The following is a 17,977-nucleotide window of genomic DNA, read 5'->3' on the forward strand; positions in this document are numbered from 1 at the left end:
CAGTACAACAATTATTGATCTTGCCGCACTGGCCTCTGCTGCTCACCACGCAGCGCAAGTGATCTGACATCGACACCTGACCTTGAGCGCAGCGATCACCGCAGGACGATTGCCATGGCCAGGGGTATCATTGCCTCCTCCTCTGCCGGTCAGCCAATAGACACGCGGCCCTCACGGTAGCCCTAACCTTGACCTCCAACCTCTGAGCCGAAGGTTCCCAAACGTTTGTTTGTCACGTGCCCTCCCTAACAGGCCTGTCAACTGTCCACGTGCGCTGCCATCATATAGCTTTTGTAATTAATGTAATGGTTGAAAACATTCATTGTAATTATGTGCACGTAATTAACACGTAGGACGTGTTAACACCGAAGACGATGTCATCTCAACATGCTGGGTGGCTGTAATCCCGCACTGTGGAGGCAGTGAGGGTTGGTGAATTGCCGCACAAATACGCCACCTCCTGGCTTGCCAGGGTGTGATGGCAGTACAGCAAGTGGATTCATCTCCATCCGTATTCCATTCGTACGGAGATTCAATGTACCGTCCATTACGCGCGGTGGTCTCTCCCCGCGTCTATAAACAATTATTATTAACGGAGTTGGTCACACATCCCAATGTAGGACCACAGCGCTTTGGCGAGATTGGTGACGCCGGCTCTTTCTGCCTTCCCGCTCGTCTGTGGCTCCCCGCGCCTCCGAATCAACGAAAACGATAAAAACAAAAATCAATAGATTAACGCACAAAAATAACAACGCTACCACTGCCGTCGCGCGAATGGTCTCGCCCCACAGATGCCTTGCCTAGGTTGAGAACCGCTGCTCTAACCCTTCGAACTCTATCCCTGAGCGGAGAGAGAGATGATGATGGCGTTGCGTTTTATTTCAGTCGCGTCACGGGAAAACGCCTCTAAAACTGAGACACAGAGACGAGAGAGAGGGAGGGAGAGGACATCATCTGTCCCTTCACCGATTGCGCGCCCTCGCAGCAGACTTACAACAAGAGGCACCAATTTACAAATACAGCGCCGGGCCCAATTTCGAAGGGAAACGGCGCAGCCACGGGCGAGTGCGCCGAGGCCATCAAACGCGGCAACGCTCCAGAACCTCTCCCCTACCCGCCCCCCCACCCCGAGGGAGCCGCACCAATTTGTGGCTGTCTCGCCAGGGGCCTGAACCCAGGGATCGAGAGGGAGAGAGAGGCCGCAGCTCGATCGCTTGACATCGGAATTACCCCCAGAGCCGGCGGAGGCAAACTCGAGATTTTTTTGTTTGTTTGTAATAGTTTCGGTTTATTTTTTTTTAACAACATATTTATTTATTTACTTACTGCGTCGCGTCGTGGGGGGCGGTGGGCGGGGTGGGGCGGGGCTGGTCAGTTATAGTGCAAATGCGGCCGTTAGGTTTATGGCCGATGATTTCATTCCGCTGGGGGCTTGGGAGAATTTTACGTTTTGATTTCGAATCAATTGTGAATTATCCATGATTGATTCGGAACGCTTTGGGACGGGGGGGGTGGGGGCTGGAGGTGGAGGGGGGGTGGTCGATGTCAATAAAATCGCGAGTGAAAATCCGGTGAATTCCAAACGAAGGGGCAACGTTGGAACGTCATCCCGAGTGCTACAACCACCACCGCACAAACTCGACAGCCAATGGACTCCAGTTATTTTAGAATAATAATTCAGTTATTAATAATAATAATCAAGATAGATGTCCCCCGTATAGCCTTTTCAGGCTGTTGAAGCAAGTGCTGTTTTACGTCACACCTGTGATGTCCGGCATCACACACAACGGTGTGTTGTGACTTAGCACCACGCCCGGCCGCTTTTGTCTCCCCAGTGGCAATGTTTCCACACCGCACCAGGCACTCATTTCAAGCTGAGTTGACCTAAGGGAGGCCCAGGACCGGTTTAAATATTCGTCACACAGAATCGAACAAACTCGGACCGGCTGTTACATAGCGCAGTGCTCTAACCACTGTGCTACCGCCCCCCCCCCCCACACACGTGCTGTGCATTAAGGGGAGCTGATGCCACGAAGATGAATGTGATAGATCCAGCCGGGTCTGTCTGGGTGCGTGACCCGGAAATTGTCTCGCACCCGGCACACCACATCAAGTATTACCCTCGCTGTGTCTGCGGCTACTGGTCATGTGCCACCGAATCCACTTCTACCAGCGATCTGTAAGAAAAAAAACACTGAGTGAGAAAATACGCCCGCGTGTAGTTGTGGTTTTGACATTTTAGATCTCATCAGCAAGGTCAGGCTTGTTAAACAATGGTAATGAGAGCCAAAGGGTCAAAACCATTCCAGGGTTTGATTGCTTAAACAAATGGTGCTGCTGGATAATATTGGTCTAGAAAGCCAATATGCCAATTGACTAAACATTTAATTTATGTGTGGAGACAGAACGCAGTTCAGAAAATATAAATTCTACCCCTGACGCTCCACAATAACACGTAACACGTTTGCGTACAATATTGCCTATTTTGTGGGGATCAGAGACCCATAATTTATATGAAGTGCTCTTGCCAATAACATCTGCTAAGACGGCAGCATTTTTTAAAATAAGCCCCGATTCTGCCGATGAGACCCAAAATGTATAAACGGGTCCAGAATTGTCTTCCTAAATGATGCCGCCGGATAATATGGGTCAGTAAATCCAATTTCTCGACGGACCAAAAACATAAAACATTCTACTGCTTCACCATCTACTCATCATGCATCGCGGCGGCGCATCGCGGCTTTGTGTGAGTGGGGTAGCGGCCACGAAACGTTGGGCAGGAGGCCGGGCAGAGCGCGCCGCGCCTTCCGCCTCCTCTACCGCAACCGCTCCACCCATCAGCCGCGGACGGCACTGGGAACGTGGGACCCGGCGGCGGGGGCGAGGGGGGGGGGTGATTTTAATCGCAGTGCAGAGACGACGATCTCGGCGGGCACGGCGATGCGGTGACGGCTGCTCGCGCGGGCGCGGAATAGCGCGGTCGCCGAACGCGAAATAAAAAAAAATGTCAATACCAAATTCACACTTTTGAGGCAACAGTGTGGGCGCTCAATCGGTTAAGCGAAGAGAGGTACTGTTAGTTTCTCCAGGCGCCCCACCCTCCCCCCTTACCTCCACCTCCACCCCAAGGGAAATGCTGTTGGAAATAAATTGGCACGGCCTTCACTGCCCTTCATTTTGCAAAGGTGGAGACGCGGGGGCTACAGATGCCCCACCGAGGCCTGCGGTTTGATGGCGGAATGCACCGATGGCCTCAGGCAGGTGGTGCAGCGAAGTGGTCCAGAGCGGGAGGAGGAGGAGAGTTTGGGTAGCTTGGGGTGGGAGGGAGGCAGACGGGCGGGGAGGAGGAGGGAGAGTGGGGGCGGGCACGGTGGAGTGCAAGAGGAGGCTTCCTCGTGTGGACGAGAACCTGCGAGTACGACATGAAGCCAGGGTGCGGCTGCTGAGGGCGACAACGAGAGCGGCGATCGTGAAATGAGGCTCAAACAAACAAACAGAAAGAGGCGTCGAGTGGACGTGGCCGGCGCCGCCGAGCCTCGGCATTTGGTGGCACAGCGCAGGTCACGCCGGAGCCCCGGGTCGGTGACCTCCGACGAAGCAGCCCTCGCTGCTGCTGCTGCTGCAGCACGCTGTCTCCTAGACGGCTCCGCCACATCGTCTAGTCATCTCATGGTGGTTAATTAATCATATAAAATAATAACACGATAATCAATTGTGATTTATACAACGAAACATTATGGAACACAACAAACTTGCGAGTGCGCAACAAAAATAATATTTGACGTTTGGAATTACATTGCGTGCCAGAGAAGGTTCGCAGGTGAATGACGTCATGTCGGCTGTTGAGAACACCGAGGGGACTTGGGCAGAACGCGTCATGTCTGTCAGGGTGGACGGCCGCGGGTGAAGGATGTTTGATGGGAGCGGCGGCCAAGGGATGGAACTCATCCGTGCGTGGAGATGGACCAATGGAATCAGCTCGCGTGTGATGGTGCTCGTGGGATCATCACACGGCAGGGCCTTGAGAATTGGCCGTGGCTTGGGGAAGCCTTCGTCCAGCAGTAGATTGATCATGGCTGATGGCGCTGATGAAGTTACACGCCATTCACTCTATTACTTCTATTATTTTTGTGACGCAATAATGTTACATTGTTGTTGTGATTGTTGTTTTTATTGTTGTTGTGATTGTTGCTGTGATTATAGTGATTTTTGTGATTGTTGTTATTGTTGTTGTGGTCGGCCTGTAACTCCCCACTGCCGACCAAAGCCCTCCCACATTTTCATCCGCGCCTCCCTCTCTTCGTCCTGTCGTCCGCCTCTGTGATGTCGTCTCTCTCCTGCTGCTGCTGTTGCTTCTGTCTCCCTCTCTGCTTCTCCTCCCCGTCTCTCGCTCTCCCCGCTCCGTGGTTAATTTGTCCCCCGTCTTCTCTCAGCGACGTCTCTCTGAGCCGTAATTGGGCCGTGCGGGACAGAACGCTGCAGTTTGAGTTACTTCCACAGCTAATGGCACTTGAGCGCGTTCCATCGCGCGCTGTCGTGCTCAGAGTACACGAGGAGACTCAGCTCTCAAAGTGCTCATTAGTCAATGCGTATATTTTATCGCTTGTTTTATTTATGTGGTTATTGTTAAAGCGGCTAAAGTCCCAACGCAACCAAACTGCGCAATGCACGCGTAATGCACTTTCAGGGTGCGATTGATTTCCCCGGTAATCCAGAGATCGCCCGTTCGATCCGATCCGATCTTCCGGCGCGGCAATTGCAATAACGGCGGCAGATTTCTTAAAATCCCTCGCCTCCCCTCCCCTCCGCGTCTGTCTACCCAGCAGCATCAATAGGTAGGTCGCAGTCAGTCAATCGGCAGGTCGTGTATGGTGGGGTAAAGTGTGGGTACTGCCACCTCTTAGATTGAACAGCACGCAAGGGCGTGCTCATACGTCTTAGGAAGGCGTGATTCCACACCTCCGATGAGCACGATCGGCTGAGTACGGTGTGAAAGAAGTTCAAGATAAAGTACATACATATATTCCCATCATGCCTTGCATGCGTGTCACGTGACCGCCACAATGCTCTCAGCCTTATCGCCCGCCTCCAAGGCATCTGTCCAGCAGCGAACATTTTAGGCCAAAATGTAGTATGTTGTATGTATGTTGTATGTTAAACCCCTCTCGCACCGTACGTAGCCAACCGCGCTAATCGTAGGTGCGGGGGGAAGACACCAAACTAAAGATAACAACACGAAGCGCAGTGCTGTTGGAGAGGTCCTTGTGGAGGCGCTACCGCCAACAATACATTGCAGGGGCTGCGCCTTCACCCTTTACCGCCATTGATTCTTCTCGTCAAATTTTGATGCTCAAGGCGTATGGATATTTAAAAGCACATGGAAATTGGGGTCATTGATATTTAAACACACGTTAGGATATCGAACACGAGTATTGATTTCCACTGCATTATATGTTTGCTGTGCCGTGTCATATTCCTTAAAGGGTTTAATGGGAACAGTCCCATACCAGATCACTTTCGGAAATCAAAACGTGAGGAGGACCGAACGGGTCGCAGGTCAGAGCGCTGAGACGGCGCTGCTGAGACCCTCGGTTCGAGTCCACATTTTAGCCGCCTGTGATTAAGCAGGGTCTGTGAGTTAATGATCTCACTAAATTAAATCATGACATGGAATTTGGATCTGCACTAAATTTGTAAAAACAAAAATCCAACTGTCATAGAAATACGAATTTAAAAATTTGCACAGTCACGTGACGAATACGATTCTAAATCTAGAACGATTCTAAGTGGTGGAGCAGGCGGGAGAGTGCTGCCCCTTAACGTGCTTCGCAGACGTTAGTTGAAGAGATCTCAGAAGTAACTCTGCAATATCCGCTTCCGTGGGTCGTTCTCTACAACACGACGAGTTGCCGTGCGAGAGTTCCGAACGGGCTCTCTCGTGACCACGTGGCACCGACAGCGCAAGCGAGGTGTCACGTGGTGTGGGGGGTGTGGGGGTGGTGTGGGGGGGGGGGAGTGGTGTGTGTGGGGGTGGTGTGTGGGGGTCGTGTGTGTGTGGTGTGTGTGTGTGTGGTGTGGGGGTGGTCTGTGTGTGGTGTGGGAGGGGGTGGTGTAGGGGTGGTGTGTGGGGTGGTGTGGGGGTGGTGTGAGGGTGGTGTGTGTGTGGTGTAGGGGTGGTGTGTGGGGTGGTGTGGAGGTGGTGTGGGGGTGGTGTGGGGGGTGGTGTGGGGGCGGTGTGTGGGGTGGTGTGGGGGTTGTGTGTGGGGTGGTGTGTGGGGTGGTGTGTGGAGTGGTGTGGGGGTGGTGTGTGGGGTGGTGTGGGGGTGGTGTGGGGGTGGTGTAGGGGCGGTGTGTGGGGTGGTGTGGGGGTGGTGTGGGGGTGGTGTGTGTGGTGGGTGGTGTGGGCGGTGGTGTGGGTGGGGGGGAAATTGCGGCAACAAAAAAATCTAACAAAAATATTTCCCCCACCCCGCCAAAAAAAATTGAAAATCAAAACGCAATATAACAGTTACCTGCGGGCATTTCGTATTTTGATCTCATTTAATTATTCATAGGTTCATTAGCTTGCGACGAGGCTCCCAGAGGCGAGGGATTTCCATAAGTTGAGCCCGACGTTACAGGCGCCGCTCCCTTTCCGCGCGGCCCTGCGCTGGAGTTGCGCTCCTCGTGATGGGCTTCGCGCGAATCAATGCGCTCCGTGGAGAGGCACTCAGCAAGCGAGCCGCCCGGATTTAAGAGGCCCGCAAAGTCACATCGCAAGGACAATTTAGATTACATTTTCGGAAAGGTGGACGTGCGTACGTGTGTGTGTGTGGTGTGTGTAATCTGTATGTCTGTGCACTGCATTTTGTAGACGTAAGCTGTGCCATTAAGCAAGGTATTAGAAGGCCAAGATGTGGCTCGGTCGAGAAGGGAGCGAGGCTGCCAATTGTGAGATTGTGAGAATTGAAATCCCATATCCACAGTTGACTCAGCCTTGTAACTACAACCATCACCACCATTATCATCATAACCACCACTGCATCAGCACCATCATGAGCATCATCAGAGCAACCACACTCCTCCTGTCACCGTCTCCACGATCCACTGCTCCTCACCACAACCTGCGTTTCCAGCACGCATCACCACCATCACCACCATCACCTTCACCACCACCATCGTCATCACCACCACCACCATCACCACCATCACCACCACCTTTATCATCACCACCATCGTCATCACCACCACCACAATCACCACCATCACCATCGTCACACACTATAACGGGCACCATCGCCGCCATCAACTTTACAATGACCATCACCATTGGCACCATCCTCATAACCGATGACATCATCATCATCGTTACCACCACCACCATCATTGTAACCATAGCCACCATTGCGTCATTGTGTCCGACGAGCCTGCTCGGCTTGTCACGCCGCCGTACGGACGCCGCTGCCGCCGCTGCCGGGCAGCTGTCAGGGCAAATCCGCGCTTGCTCGTCCGCTAAACGGTTCCTCTTTCCTCTGCGCGGTGTCGGGGCAACGCTCTCGTCCACTTGGGCCGCGACGGGGACGACTCCGTCCATAGCGCGCCGCGTCACGCAGGGCTCGACGGGCGGTCACGACGCTTCTCGGGCCGGAGAGCGTCAGGGAGGGTGACTGCGCCTCTACGCGGGGATATCTTTCCTCGACAAATTTCGGCAAAATGTGAAGTGGCACACGCGCGTTCCCACGAGGGCCCTTCTCGCGCACTCCGCCTACCCCACCCCCACACACACACCAAGGCAGGCACGCACACTCCGCAACATTGCCACGCGGTGATGGAATGCATTCAATACTTTCAGGAATAAAATAACTCCTTCGCAGCCTCCTCAGATAAGCGCGAGCTCGTGTCGTTCTCGCTAAAAATTACCCGGGGGAGTGAAGGCACAGAGAGAAATGTCATTAAGGATGTGAAGCGTTTTCTTTTGCCTCTTTTTTTACCTCCGCAGTGAATACGCGAGTGAAATTTGAATAAATTTTGGTTGGAAGAAAAAAACTGCCCGGTTGCTCAGGGGGTCAGAGACGCTGAGCCGCGCACCGCTGAGGGCCCTGGGTTCGAATCCGGGTGTCATCCGCACAACTCCGAATACATCGGGGCCTCGAGTGCAGCGAGCTGCTGGTTTCGGCCCAGCCAGCGATGAATGAACAATAAACCCATCGCATTACATTTCGCCCTGCACTGGATTTAGCTAAATTCCAGCTCTGACAATGAAATGTCTGTTTAACCATTACGCGACGAACACTATTCTCATACGGCAGCAGCGGGGTGGGAGATGTTACGGCCCTCTACTGAGTGTGGACGTCCCGTGCCTCGTCTCCTTGGGCCGTACTCCAAACGCGTTGGGTCACAGTCCTCGGGGCGAGAGATCCGAACGAGTTCGCCAACTCACCACGAGGCGCCGTGATGAGATGGCGAATTCGCAATGGGGATACGACTTGGGGCAGAAGGAGAACACGTTTAGCACGAGGAGATGTAGTCGGGTGGTAAGGTGGCGAGATTATCGTACATCTTTGTCGGAGGCTGGCTCAGACTGCCCACTCCCAGGCTGCCCCCTCCCAGACTCCCCCCTCCCAGACTTCCCACTCCCAGTCTCCCCACTCCCAGTCTCCCCCCTCCCAGACTCCCCACTCCCAGTCTCCCCCCTCCCAGACTCCCCACTCCCAGTCTCCCCACTCCCAGACTCCCCCCTCCCAGACTCCCCACTCCCAGTCTCCCCACTCCCAGACTCCCCACTCCCAGTCTCCCCACTCCCAGTCTCCCCCCTCCCAGACTCCCCACTCCCAGTCTCCCCACTCCCAGACTCCCCCCTCCCAGACTCCCCACTCCAAGTCTCCCCACTCCCAGACTCCCCACTCCCAGTCTCCCCACTCCCAGTCTCCCCCCTCCCAGACTCCCCCCTCCCAATCTCCCCCCTCCCAGACTCCCCCCTCCCAGTCTCCCCCCTCCCAGACTCCCCACTCCCAGACTCCCCCCTCCCAGTCTCCCCACTCCCAGTCTCCCCACTCCCAGTCTCCCCCCTCCCAGTCTCCCCACTCCCAGACTCCCCACTCCCAGACTCCCCCCTCCCAATCTCCCCCCTCCCAGACTCCCCCCTCCCAGTCTCCCCCCTCCCAGACTCCCCCCTCCCAGACTCCCCCCTCCCAGTCTCCCCCCTCCCAGACTCCCCACTCCCAGTCTCCCCACTCCCAGTCTCCCCACTCCCAGTCTCCCCCATCCCAGACTCCCCACTCCCAGACTCCCCCCTCCCAGTCTCCCCCCTCCCAGACTCCCCACTCCCAGTCTCCCCCCTCCCAGACTCCCCACTCCCAGTCTCCCCCCTCCCAGACTCCCCACTCCCAGACTCCCCCCTCCCAGTCTCCCCCCTCCCAGACTCCCCACTCCCAAACTCCCCCCTCCCAGTCTCCCCCCTCCCAGACTCCCCACTCCCAGACTCCCCCCTCCCAGTCTCCCCCCTCCCAGACTCCCCCCTCCCAGTCTCCCCACTCCCAGTCTCCCCCCTCCCAGTCTCCCCCCTCCCAGACTCCCCCCTCCCAGTCTCCCCCCTCCCAGACTCCCCACTCCCAGTCTCCCCACTCCCAGACTCCCCCCTCCCAGACTCCCCACTCCCAGTCTCCCCACTCCCAGACTCCCCACTCCCAGTCTCCCCACTCCCAGTCTCCCCCCTCCCAGACTCCCCACTCCCAGTCTCCCCACTCCCAGACTCCCCCCTCCCAGACTCCCCACTCCAAGTCTCCCCACTCCCAGACTCCCCACTCCCAGTCTCCCCACTCCCAGTCTCCCCCTCCCAGACTCCCCCCTCCCAATCTCCCCCCTCCCAGACTCCCCCCTCCCAGTCTCCCCCCTCCCAGACTCCCCACTCCCAGACTCCCCCCTCCCAGTCTCCCCACTCCCAGTCTCCCCACTCCCAGTCTCCCCCCTCCCAGTCTCCCCACTCCCAGACTCCCCACTCCCAGACCCCCCCCTCCCAATCTCCCCCCTCCCAGACTCCCCCCTCCCAGTAGTCTCCCCCCTCCCAGACTCCCCCCTCCCAGACTCCCCCCTCCCAGTCTCCCCCCTCCCAGACTCCCCACTCCCAGTCTCCCCACTCCCAGTCTCCCCCCTCCCAGACTCCCCACTCCCAGACTCCCCCCTCCCAGTCTCCCCCCTCCCAGACTCCCCACTCCCAGTCTCCCCCCTCCCAGACTCCCCACTCCCAGTCTCCCCCCTCCCAGACTCCCCACTCCCAGACTCCCCCCTCCCAGTCTCCCCCCTCCCAGACTCCCCACTCCCAGACTCCCCCCTCCCAGTCTCCCCCCTCCCAGACTCCCCACTCCCAGACTCCCCCCTCCCAGTCTCCCCCCTCCCAGACTCCCCCCTCCCAGTCTCCCCACTCCCAGTCTCCCCCCTCCTAGTCTCCCCCCTCCCAGACTCCCCCCTCCCAGTCTCCCCCCTCCCAGACTCCCCCCTCCCAGACTCCCCCCTCCCAGTCTCCCCCCTCCCAGACTCCCCCCTCCCAGACTCCCCACTCCCAGTCTCCCCCCTCCCAGACTCCCCACTCCCAGTCTCCCCCCTCCCAGTCTCCCCCCTCCCAGACTCCCCACTCCCAGTCTCCCCCCTCCCAGACTCCCCCCTCCCAGACTCCCCACTCCCAGACTCCCCCCTCCCAGTCTCCCCACTCCCAGACTCCCCCCTCCCAGTCTCCCCCCTCCCAGGCTGCCCACTCCCAGGCTGCCCACTCCCAGGCTGCCCCCTCCCACGCTGCTCGTTATGGAGCTGCTGGTGTCCTGTTACCTGCGTGGGGCAGTTAAATCGTTCTGCGATCGGCTCGTGCCACCTCGCTGATCTCGCCAAGGAGCATAAACCATCACGCGATCTCCGGTGGTCATCCTCGCAGCGGCGACTTTTGTGGAGCCATTGGACAAAGACGGTGGTCACCGCATCGCGCGCTTTCAGATGCGCGCTTCCTTCCGATATTAGGAAGCCAATGGAGCTATGCACTTTTGAATGTAGATTGAAATTGTATTTCTTTGGAACTGCTTTTTGTGTTCGGTTTGCTCTTCCCTCGCACCTCCGATTAGCGCGGTTGGCTACATACGGTGCGAAATAAGTTCAACACACACACACACGTACGTTTGAAAGCAGGAAGTTGAATTTAACTAATTGAGGCTCAATGACCCATCTGGCTCTATGTCCAAATTGGGATCGTGTGCGTCGACCCTGCCATTGAAATTCGGGTTCAGGGTTCAAGTTGATGTTGTGCAAGCAGGTGGTGGGAGAACTCGAGAGAGAAGAGGATGGAGGAGTCTCATTTGCAAGCGTGCCCTGGGTCACGAAATCGACAGAAAACCCAAATACAATAAATTACTTTACAGCAATGAAGCGATCAGGAATCGGAACAAAAAAAAACAGGCAATACAAAAACTGTATAATGCGAGACATTGAAAATGTTGCACATACATAAGTTGATTTTTGAATCCGAGTTAAAGCTGACATTTCGACTTTACACAGATATAGGGTGACGATGCTAAATTATGTGGAGTTAATAATAATCACGACTTTGTTTGTTCACCGTCTCGGGTTTGAAAAGACGAGTCTCACTTTGCTGGAAGCCACCAGTGCTTGTCCTATGGATGTACTCTGACCCATAATAGGAATGTGGAATTTTCACCGCTCTATGAGGAGGTGCAAACAGGAGGCGAGTACAATCCCTTACTCATTTGAGGCCGACATCAATTTGACGTTTTGTACTGAAGAGTGAGAGAAGATGCCGTGATGCAATGGTCAGCACAATGCACTAAACAGTCCAGAGGTCTCAAGTTCGTTCTCCCGGCGCGGCAGCTATATCATCGGGCACGTTTTTTTTTAATCTCCCGCCCCCCGCCCCCCCCCGGCTTTGTCCACCCCCCCCCCCCAAAGCCGCTGTTCCTTCCACCAGCAGTGACCTGAGCAAACAATTACACGGCCGCACATTTACCTTTCGACGCGTGTTATCATGAAAATTATTATTATTATCTAGGGCGGCCATTGGGCTCGAACCGCAAAAAAAAAAATCCCGTCTGCAACAATTCGGGTAAACGCGCCACCACCGCTCGGCCACATCACCGCGCCGTGCCGCGAGACGCTCAGGGACGCCGGGGAGAGACCGGCGAGACGCGGGAACGAGACGAGGTGGCCGCGTGCGCGCCAGCCCAGCGCCCTCGTCTGCAGGCGAATCGCGCAGCTGTCGAGCCCCCGGCACCGGCCACGGCCGCGCGCTCGCCAGCGTCTCGCTTGCAGCGGCTTCGAGCCGGTGCCTCGCGTCGCCCTCCCCACGTGATTAATTGAGATGCGGACGGGGCACGCCGAGTGTGCCATCCATCTCCACGCCGATCCGGCTAATTGCCTCAACAACTGAATAATGCATTCACTTGTTACCACCACCACCACCACTGCCGCCGCCGCTGTCGGGGCGGCGTGCCAACAGCGCCCGTGCGCGCGCCCTCGATGCGGGTACTCGAGAGCGTTTCCGCGGGTGGGTACGTGGCCGTGTCGTTTGTCACGAATTGTGAGTTGAGCGGCACAGAGAGCCGCTGCTTTGTGGAACTTGACATTGCGCTAACGGCGGTCTCGTAACTCTTTTGTGATATCGGAGCGTGCCGCGTGTTCGACGCGGCGCGCGACCGGTAATGCGCGCGCGGCTTTTACGACGCTCAATAAAAACGCGCGCATTGACCTAAAATAATAAGCACTTAGCGCGTACGCATTCAGCAGGATTTTTAAACGGAGTCCAATCCACTAATTACTTTCTGAGACTGACGCCAGAAAGAAAAAAACGCGCACACATGCCCAAGGTCCGAATCCCAGACTGCAGGTCAACGGCCAATCATTCATCCCCCCCTCACCCAAGTGTTTGCTAAAACGAGTACCAATTTGTGGGAAGGTCAGCAATGGTTGATTGACGCGCTGGCCTGGAGTCTGCTACAGGAATGTTGAGTTTACACCGTTGGCTCAGGGCCGCTGACATTTCCCTGCCCCTGTGTACGCACAAGGGTCGTCTGCCTACGGAGAAACTGCAATTTTACATTTCAATAGTCAAGGCACAAATTTGCCAAATTAGAAAATTATCATACAACTCCTCAACTGGGGGACCATCCGCATCAGTCCATCGACGACTGCCGGCAGACTCGTGCCGCTGTTTACTCTTGCAAATGTGACTCAATCTTGTCTCTTGAGTTCTCTCCTGGTTCAACAAAGCACCACTTGAACCTGAAACCTCACAGTCCGTACATTCAACCGCACGCTTGGAGCCGTGAACCAGGGCGGCAGGGTGGTGACACAGCAAGAACGGCCTGGGGTTCGTGTCCGGACTCGGGCGCCTTGCTATGTGGAGTTTGTACGTTCTCCCCCTGTTCTGCAAAGTGTGAGTGACGAGTGAGCGAGTGTGGGTGAGTGTTGGGAGCGATTGTGTGGAGTTTCGGAGTTTCCTCCCAGTTCTGCATGGGTCATAGCTCCCTCCGGGTTCTCCGGGTTTTCTCCCATTCCTAAAGTAGCACACACAATGGAACTGGCACTGCTGAAAACAATATTTGCAAATGCTTTTTAAAAAATTCCTGCAAATTCACTCCATTGTGTTTGCACGTGGCAACACAGCACCCTTCTGCAAGAACCTGGCAGGAGCCTCCTGCAAATGAGTGAGGCTCATTATCCTGGGGTGATCGGGATTCTGTCACCACGCAGCTCCCAGACTATGGAACAACGCTTTGTTTCCTTTGCTAATAAGGCAATCAGAGTCGTTAGAGCTGTAATTTAAGTCTGTCTTGAAATCTCACCTCTTGAAATTCGCCTTCATCCCGCGTCTAGTTCCGTCCGTTTACCCCGCAGGTTCTGTTCATGCCCCGCTTTCCATTCACGTTGGTACCCAATCCAAAGTGAAAATAATAATTATTGTTGTTGTTTCGGCAGGCTAAACAAGCAAAGTACTAATCATCATAATCTTAGTCATCAAGGGTGCGCGTCACAACCGCTGTCTGTGTCGCCCACAGCTGGTCGGCTTCGTCTACGCGTGCTACGTCATCAGCGTCTTCACGGAGGAGGAGGACAGCTGTGAGTGAGCACGCTCCACGTGCCGCGCGCCACGTGACGCGTGCCACGTGACGCACCCTCGACACCGCGATACCAGAAACATTCCCGTACACGGGCGGCGAGTGGAAATGTGTGGGCTGGTTGAAATGTGTTTTTGTTGTGTGTGTTATCAATTAATGTAACTAATATATATATTGCTTCTATAAATATGAATCTATAATACTGATGTTGTTTTGGGTTAGATCGCGTAAATATAAATGTGTCGTTAAACCCGACACCACCCGACACAGGCAATTATTAAGGTTTGTGACGTAAACAGAACGTGCCAATTCGTTACTAGTACAGCACACCGGTGTGTCGGAGAGTAAACCTGCAACATTTACAATTCGATTACGACGTTTCGCCAGTAATTATAACCAGCATCATCAGGCGACAGCCAGATTTGTGGAGCAATCCTCCCCCAACTGCGTTCTTAAATAGAGGGATACATGCGGTGTCATCACCTGTGAGCCAATCAGGTGCGAAGGCCAAAGCTAGGGAGGTGGGGTAATGTATGCATATAAATTACAATGGATATCAATTCACCCCACGCTGTGCCCGATGTCACCGCATCTCGCACGCCAAGCGGGGTGGGTGAAGCCCTCTACAGTCCACCACGTTACCCCCCCCCGTCCCCCAGCCACCGCCGCCTACAGCGACGACCTCCTGCGGCAGGCACGGAGGCCGCCCAACGCAGCGCTCTCCAGGCTCAAGCCGCTTGACCTCAGACAGCTGAACAGATCGGGGCGCGTTACGGGTGACGCGGCCGTTGAGTTTCACTCCCGTGCGGGTTTTCGTCTTTGCGCTGCATCACACTCGGATGTCTGCCTATTCCCCCCAACCCCCCATCTCCTCCTCCTCCTCTACCCCCCTACAGTCGATTTCATCGGTGGATTTGACCCCTACCCAACCACGTACCAGGTCCCGCAGAAACCCGCGCACATGCAGCTGCAGCCCATGTACACGTGAGTACGGCACGGCTGCACCGAGGCAGAGGCGAAGCCCTGCAAGCGCTCGCACGCGTCCCCGCAGATGGCTCATAACTCAGCACATTCGTCAATAGCATCTTGGCCTTAAAAACAAAAGCAATATATAATAGGCAACGTTTCTTGCAATGACCCTTGTTCAGAACCCATAGAGAGAGGCCAGAGAGGTAGAGGAGAAAATATGTTTCGCCTCCACTTCCACGGTGGCTGAGTACCCACACTTCACCACACCACACGCGGCCTGCCGCTGTGCTGACTGCCGTGCCCCCGTGTGCACTGATGGGGGTTGGGCCGAGGGCTGGGACGATGTCATCGACTGCGTGGCGCGGCCCACTCGAACCGGCGACCTCTGGACTACAACTTCACCCTGTCCTGACCATTGCACCGCGACAGCGTCACCTGGACGAGAAGTTCACGGGAAACGCGCTCTATCGGCCAGATCGGGAAGTTTGGTTGGACCTCCCGTGGCGCTCGTGCCAGGCTAGGTGCACGTTAAGGCCACGTGAAGTGTCGAACGCCCGCTGGCAGGAGGTCACGGGGCAGATCCAGGTGCCACGGGTCGACTGACTGAGATGACTGAGATGACTGAGATGACCGGCCAGACACACAGCATACACTATGAGCCGCAATCGAGCTCATCGTCCACGAGCCGTGTTTAGAATGCATGAAGCGAACTCGCTCCACATCACCCAATGTTTTGCTCTCACTCATCTTGAGACCAGCCTTAGCTATGCTGTATAACTCTCACGTAACAAAGCTCCTCCGCATCGCCTTAACAGAGTGTATGGGGCAAGTGCTGTTAGCGAGCGCCTATTGAAGGCCGGCACGGCACACGAGGGGGTGGGCGGTCAGCACCACGCCCGAACGCCTTTGTCTCCCCAGTAGCTATGTTTATGCATCGCACGAATTTAGAATTTGAGGTTGAGTGGACCTAGGGGAGGTCCAGGACTGGTTCAGATAATAGTCACAGGCGATGGTCGCTGGTTCTGTAGCGCCGCGCGCTAACCACAACACTACCGCTCCCCACTCTCACACAATGCACTTGCACAAACACACACACGCCCTTAAGAGCCGAACACACGCTCGGAATAACACTCCTATAAACACGTGGCGGCGGGTGTGACTGTGAGCGGTGGTTTCCGCTATAACGTTTTTATTGTTGACTGTCAGGAAGGGTTACTATGTGATAAAAACGAAGCCGCCCTGATAATGTAATACCGTGTACATATATATTTAAAAATATTCCGCCAGCTCGCTGCCCTGATACAGCTTCGAGAGCTGAACGGAGTTCAAAAGGACTCACAAATACCTGGTTGTGAAAGACCCAACATAGTAAATCCCTGGGTTTTGATCTTCCAAACCGCATCCACTGCACAAACCATGGCAGCAGTAGATGGGAAATAAATGAAATATGTGGTAGCAGTGGTGCGACTGTGGTCATCCAGGACAGATCATAGATCTATAACGGCGCAATGCCCCGATCCACAAATACGAATGAGACATCACAGCGATGATGAAACACTACTCTGCTGCTCCTGACGCGGTTATCTGGGATTGAGCACGTGAATGTGACATTGAAGTCGCTCCTCTGCATCGACATCGTCAGCCGCCGCACGACAACAAGAAGAATCTCGCTGGCCGATCGTGGCTCTCCGAGCCGGTGGCACGGCCGCGGTTCTCCGTGCGCTCCGCGAGAAGAGGCAGGGGGCCTGGCCCGGGGACGCGACGGGCGGGTTGGAGAGGCTCGTGGCTTGAGCGGCAGCTCAAGGACCAGAGACGGAGCGACGGCAATCGGCTCGCGTGCAGGAGCCACGCGGATTGACGCGTCGCCAGGAGCTTGAGAGATGGCGACGGGGCTTGGGAAGGCCTCTGTCCAGCGGCAGGTAGATCACGGGTGATTGTGATGATGCGGGTGAAGGGTGGATCTATCCGCTGCTGGATGAAGGCCTCCCCAAGCCTTCTCTCACGGTGCTGCGATACACCAATCCGTCGAGCGCCTGCTCACGAGCTGAATCCGTCGCTCCATCTCCCCCCTTTAGCCACCACTCCGTCACTGATGTCTCCAACTTGCAAAATTGAGCGTTTGAATCGGTGCTTATCACTTGTCGTACGATTTGGATCAGAAATCTAAACGTGGACATCAGACGGATTTAATTGGGGGGATTTACAAAAAAACAGTGCTCAAAGAAGAATGGAGAGCCACACTTTTGGAATTACGCAAAGCGACGTGAATATGCGTCGAGCTCGCGTACGTCCTCATCTAATCCGCGTGCTCCTCTTCCTGTCTTCAGCGCAAATTGCACGCAGTCACCACTCCGTGCTTGTCTGTGCGATGTTCACCCCTTTCGTGCCGTGTCCCTCGTCAATGTGGATGTTTGCGATTCATTGCCGCGTCCCAAGTTCCCAGTAGCATCAACAATGCGCGCGCGCGAAGTCCATTTGTCAAAAGCAACGTTCCGTGAGGCCAACACGCGAAATGATTTCTCTCTTTTCCTCCCTCCCCCACCCCTCTCCGTCTTTCTCTTCCGTCTCCTTGAAAGGACAAAATAACAACACGCGCGAGGGACAGCCGAGCGGAGCAACAGAGACATCATCAGCTCGGGGGGGGAGAAGCTGGGCAAAAAACCAAGATCCCCACCAACGATTTGAGAGAGCGAGTGGAGAGAGTGGAGAGAGAGAGAGAGAGTTGTTTTTCTTCTTCTGTGTGTGTACAAAAAAAAATCCCACTCCCAAGAACTTACAAGCGCGTGTACGTTTTGTCAAAACGAGCAAGGATTGATTTGCGGCGGCCACGGCAGCCGCAGCAGCAGCAGCAGCTGCCCAGAGAAAGAGAGACGGAGAGACAACAAATAGACGTCGAGAGAGTAGCCAGACGGGTAATA

General features: G+C 55.3%; 1 protein-coding gene across 1 annotated transcript in view; it reads left to right on the forward strand.

Moving 5' to 3' along the window:
- Positions 1 to 17,977, forward strand: part of LOC144938638 (sodium/potassium-transporting ATPase subunit beta-1-interacting protein 3-like) — a 75,104-nt gene extending 57,127 nt beyond the window's left edge. The window contains exons 5-7 of the mRNA XM_078866622.1: positions 14,031 to 14,091; positions 14,987 to 15,074; positions 17,636 to 17,977. Coding sequence (XP_078722748.1) covers positions 14,031 to 14,091; positions 14,987 to 15,074; positions 17,636 to 17,645 — 159 coding nt within the window. The 3' untranslated portion in view covers positions 17,646 to 17,977. The remainder of the gene's footprint in view (positions 1 to 14,030; positions 14,092 to 14,986; positions 15,075 to 17,635) is intronic.

The sequence above is a fragment of the Lampetra fluviatilis genome, chromosome 22 (assembly GCF_964198595.1).
Source record: "Lampetra fluviatilis chromosome 22, kcLamFluv1.1, whole genome shotgun sequence".
NCBI lineage: Eukaryota > Metazoa > Chordata > Hyperoartia > Petromyzontiformes > Petromyzontidae > Lampetra > Lampetra fluviatilis.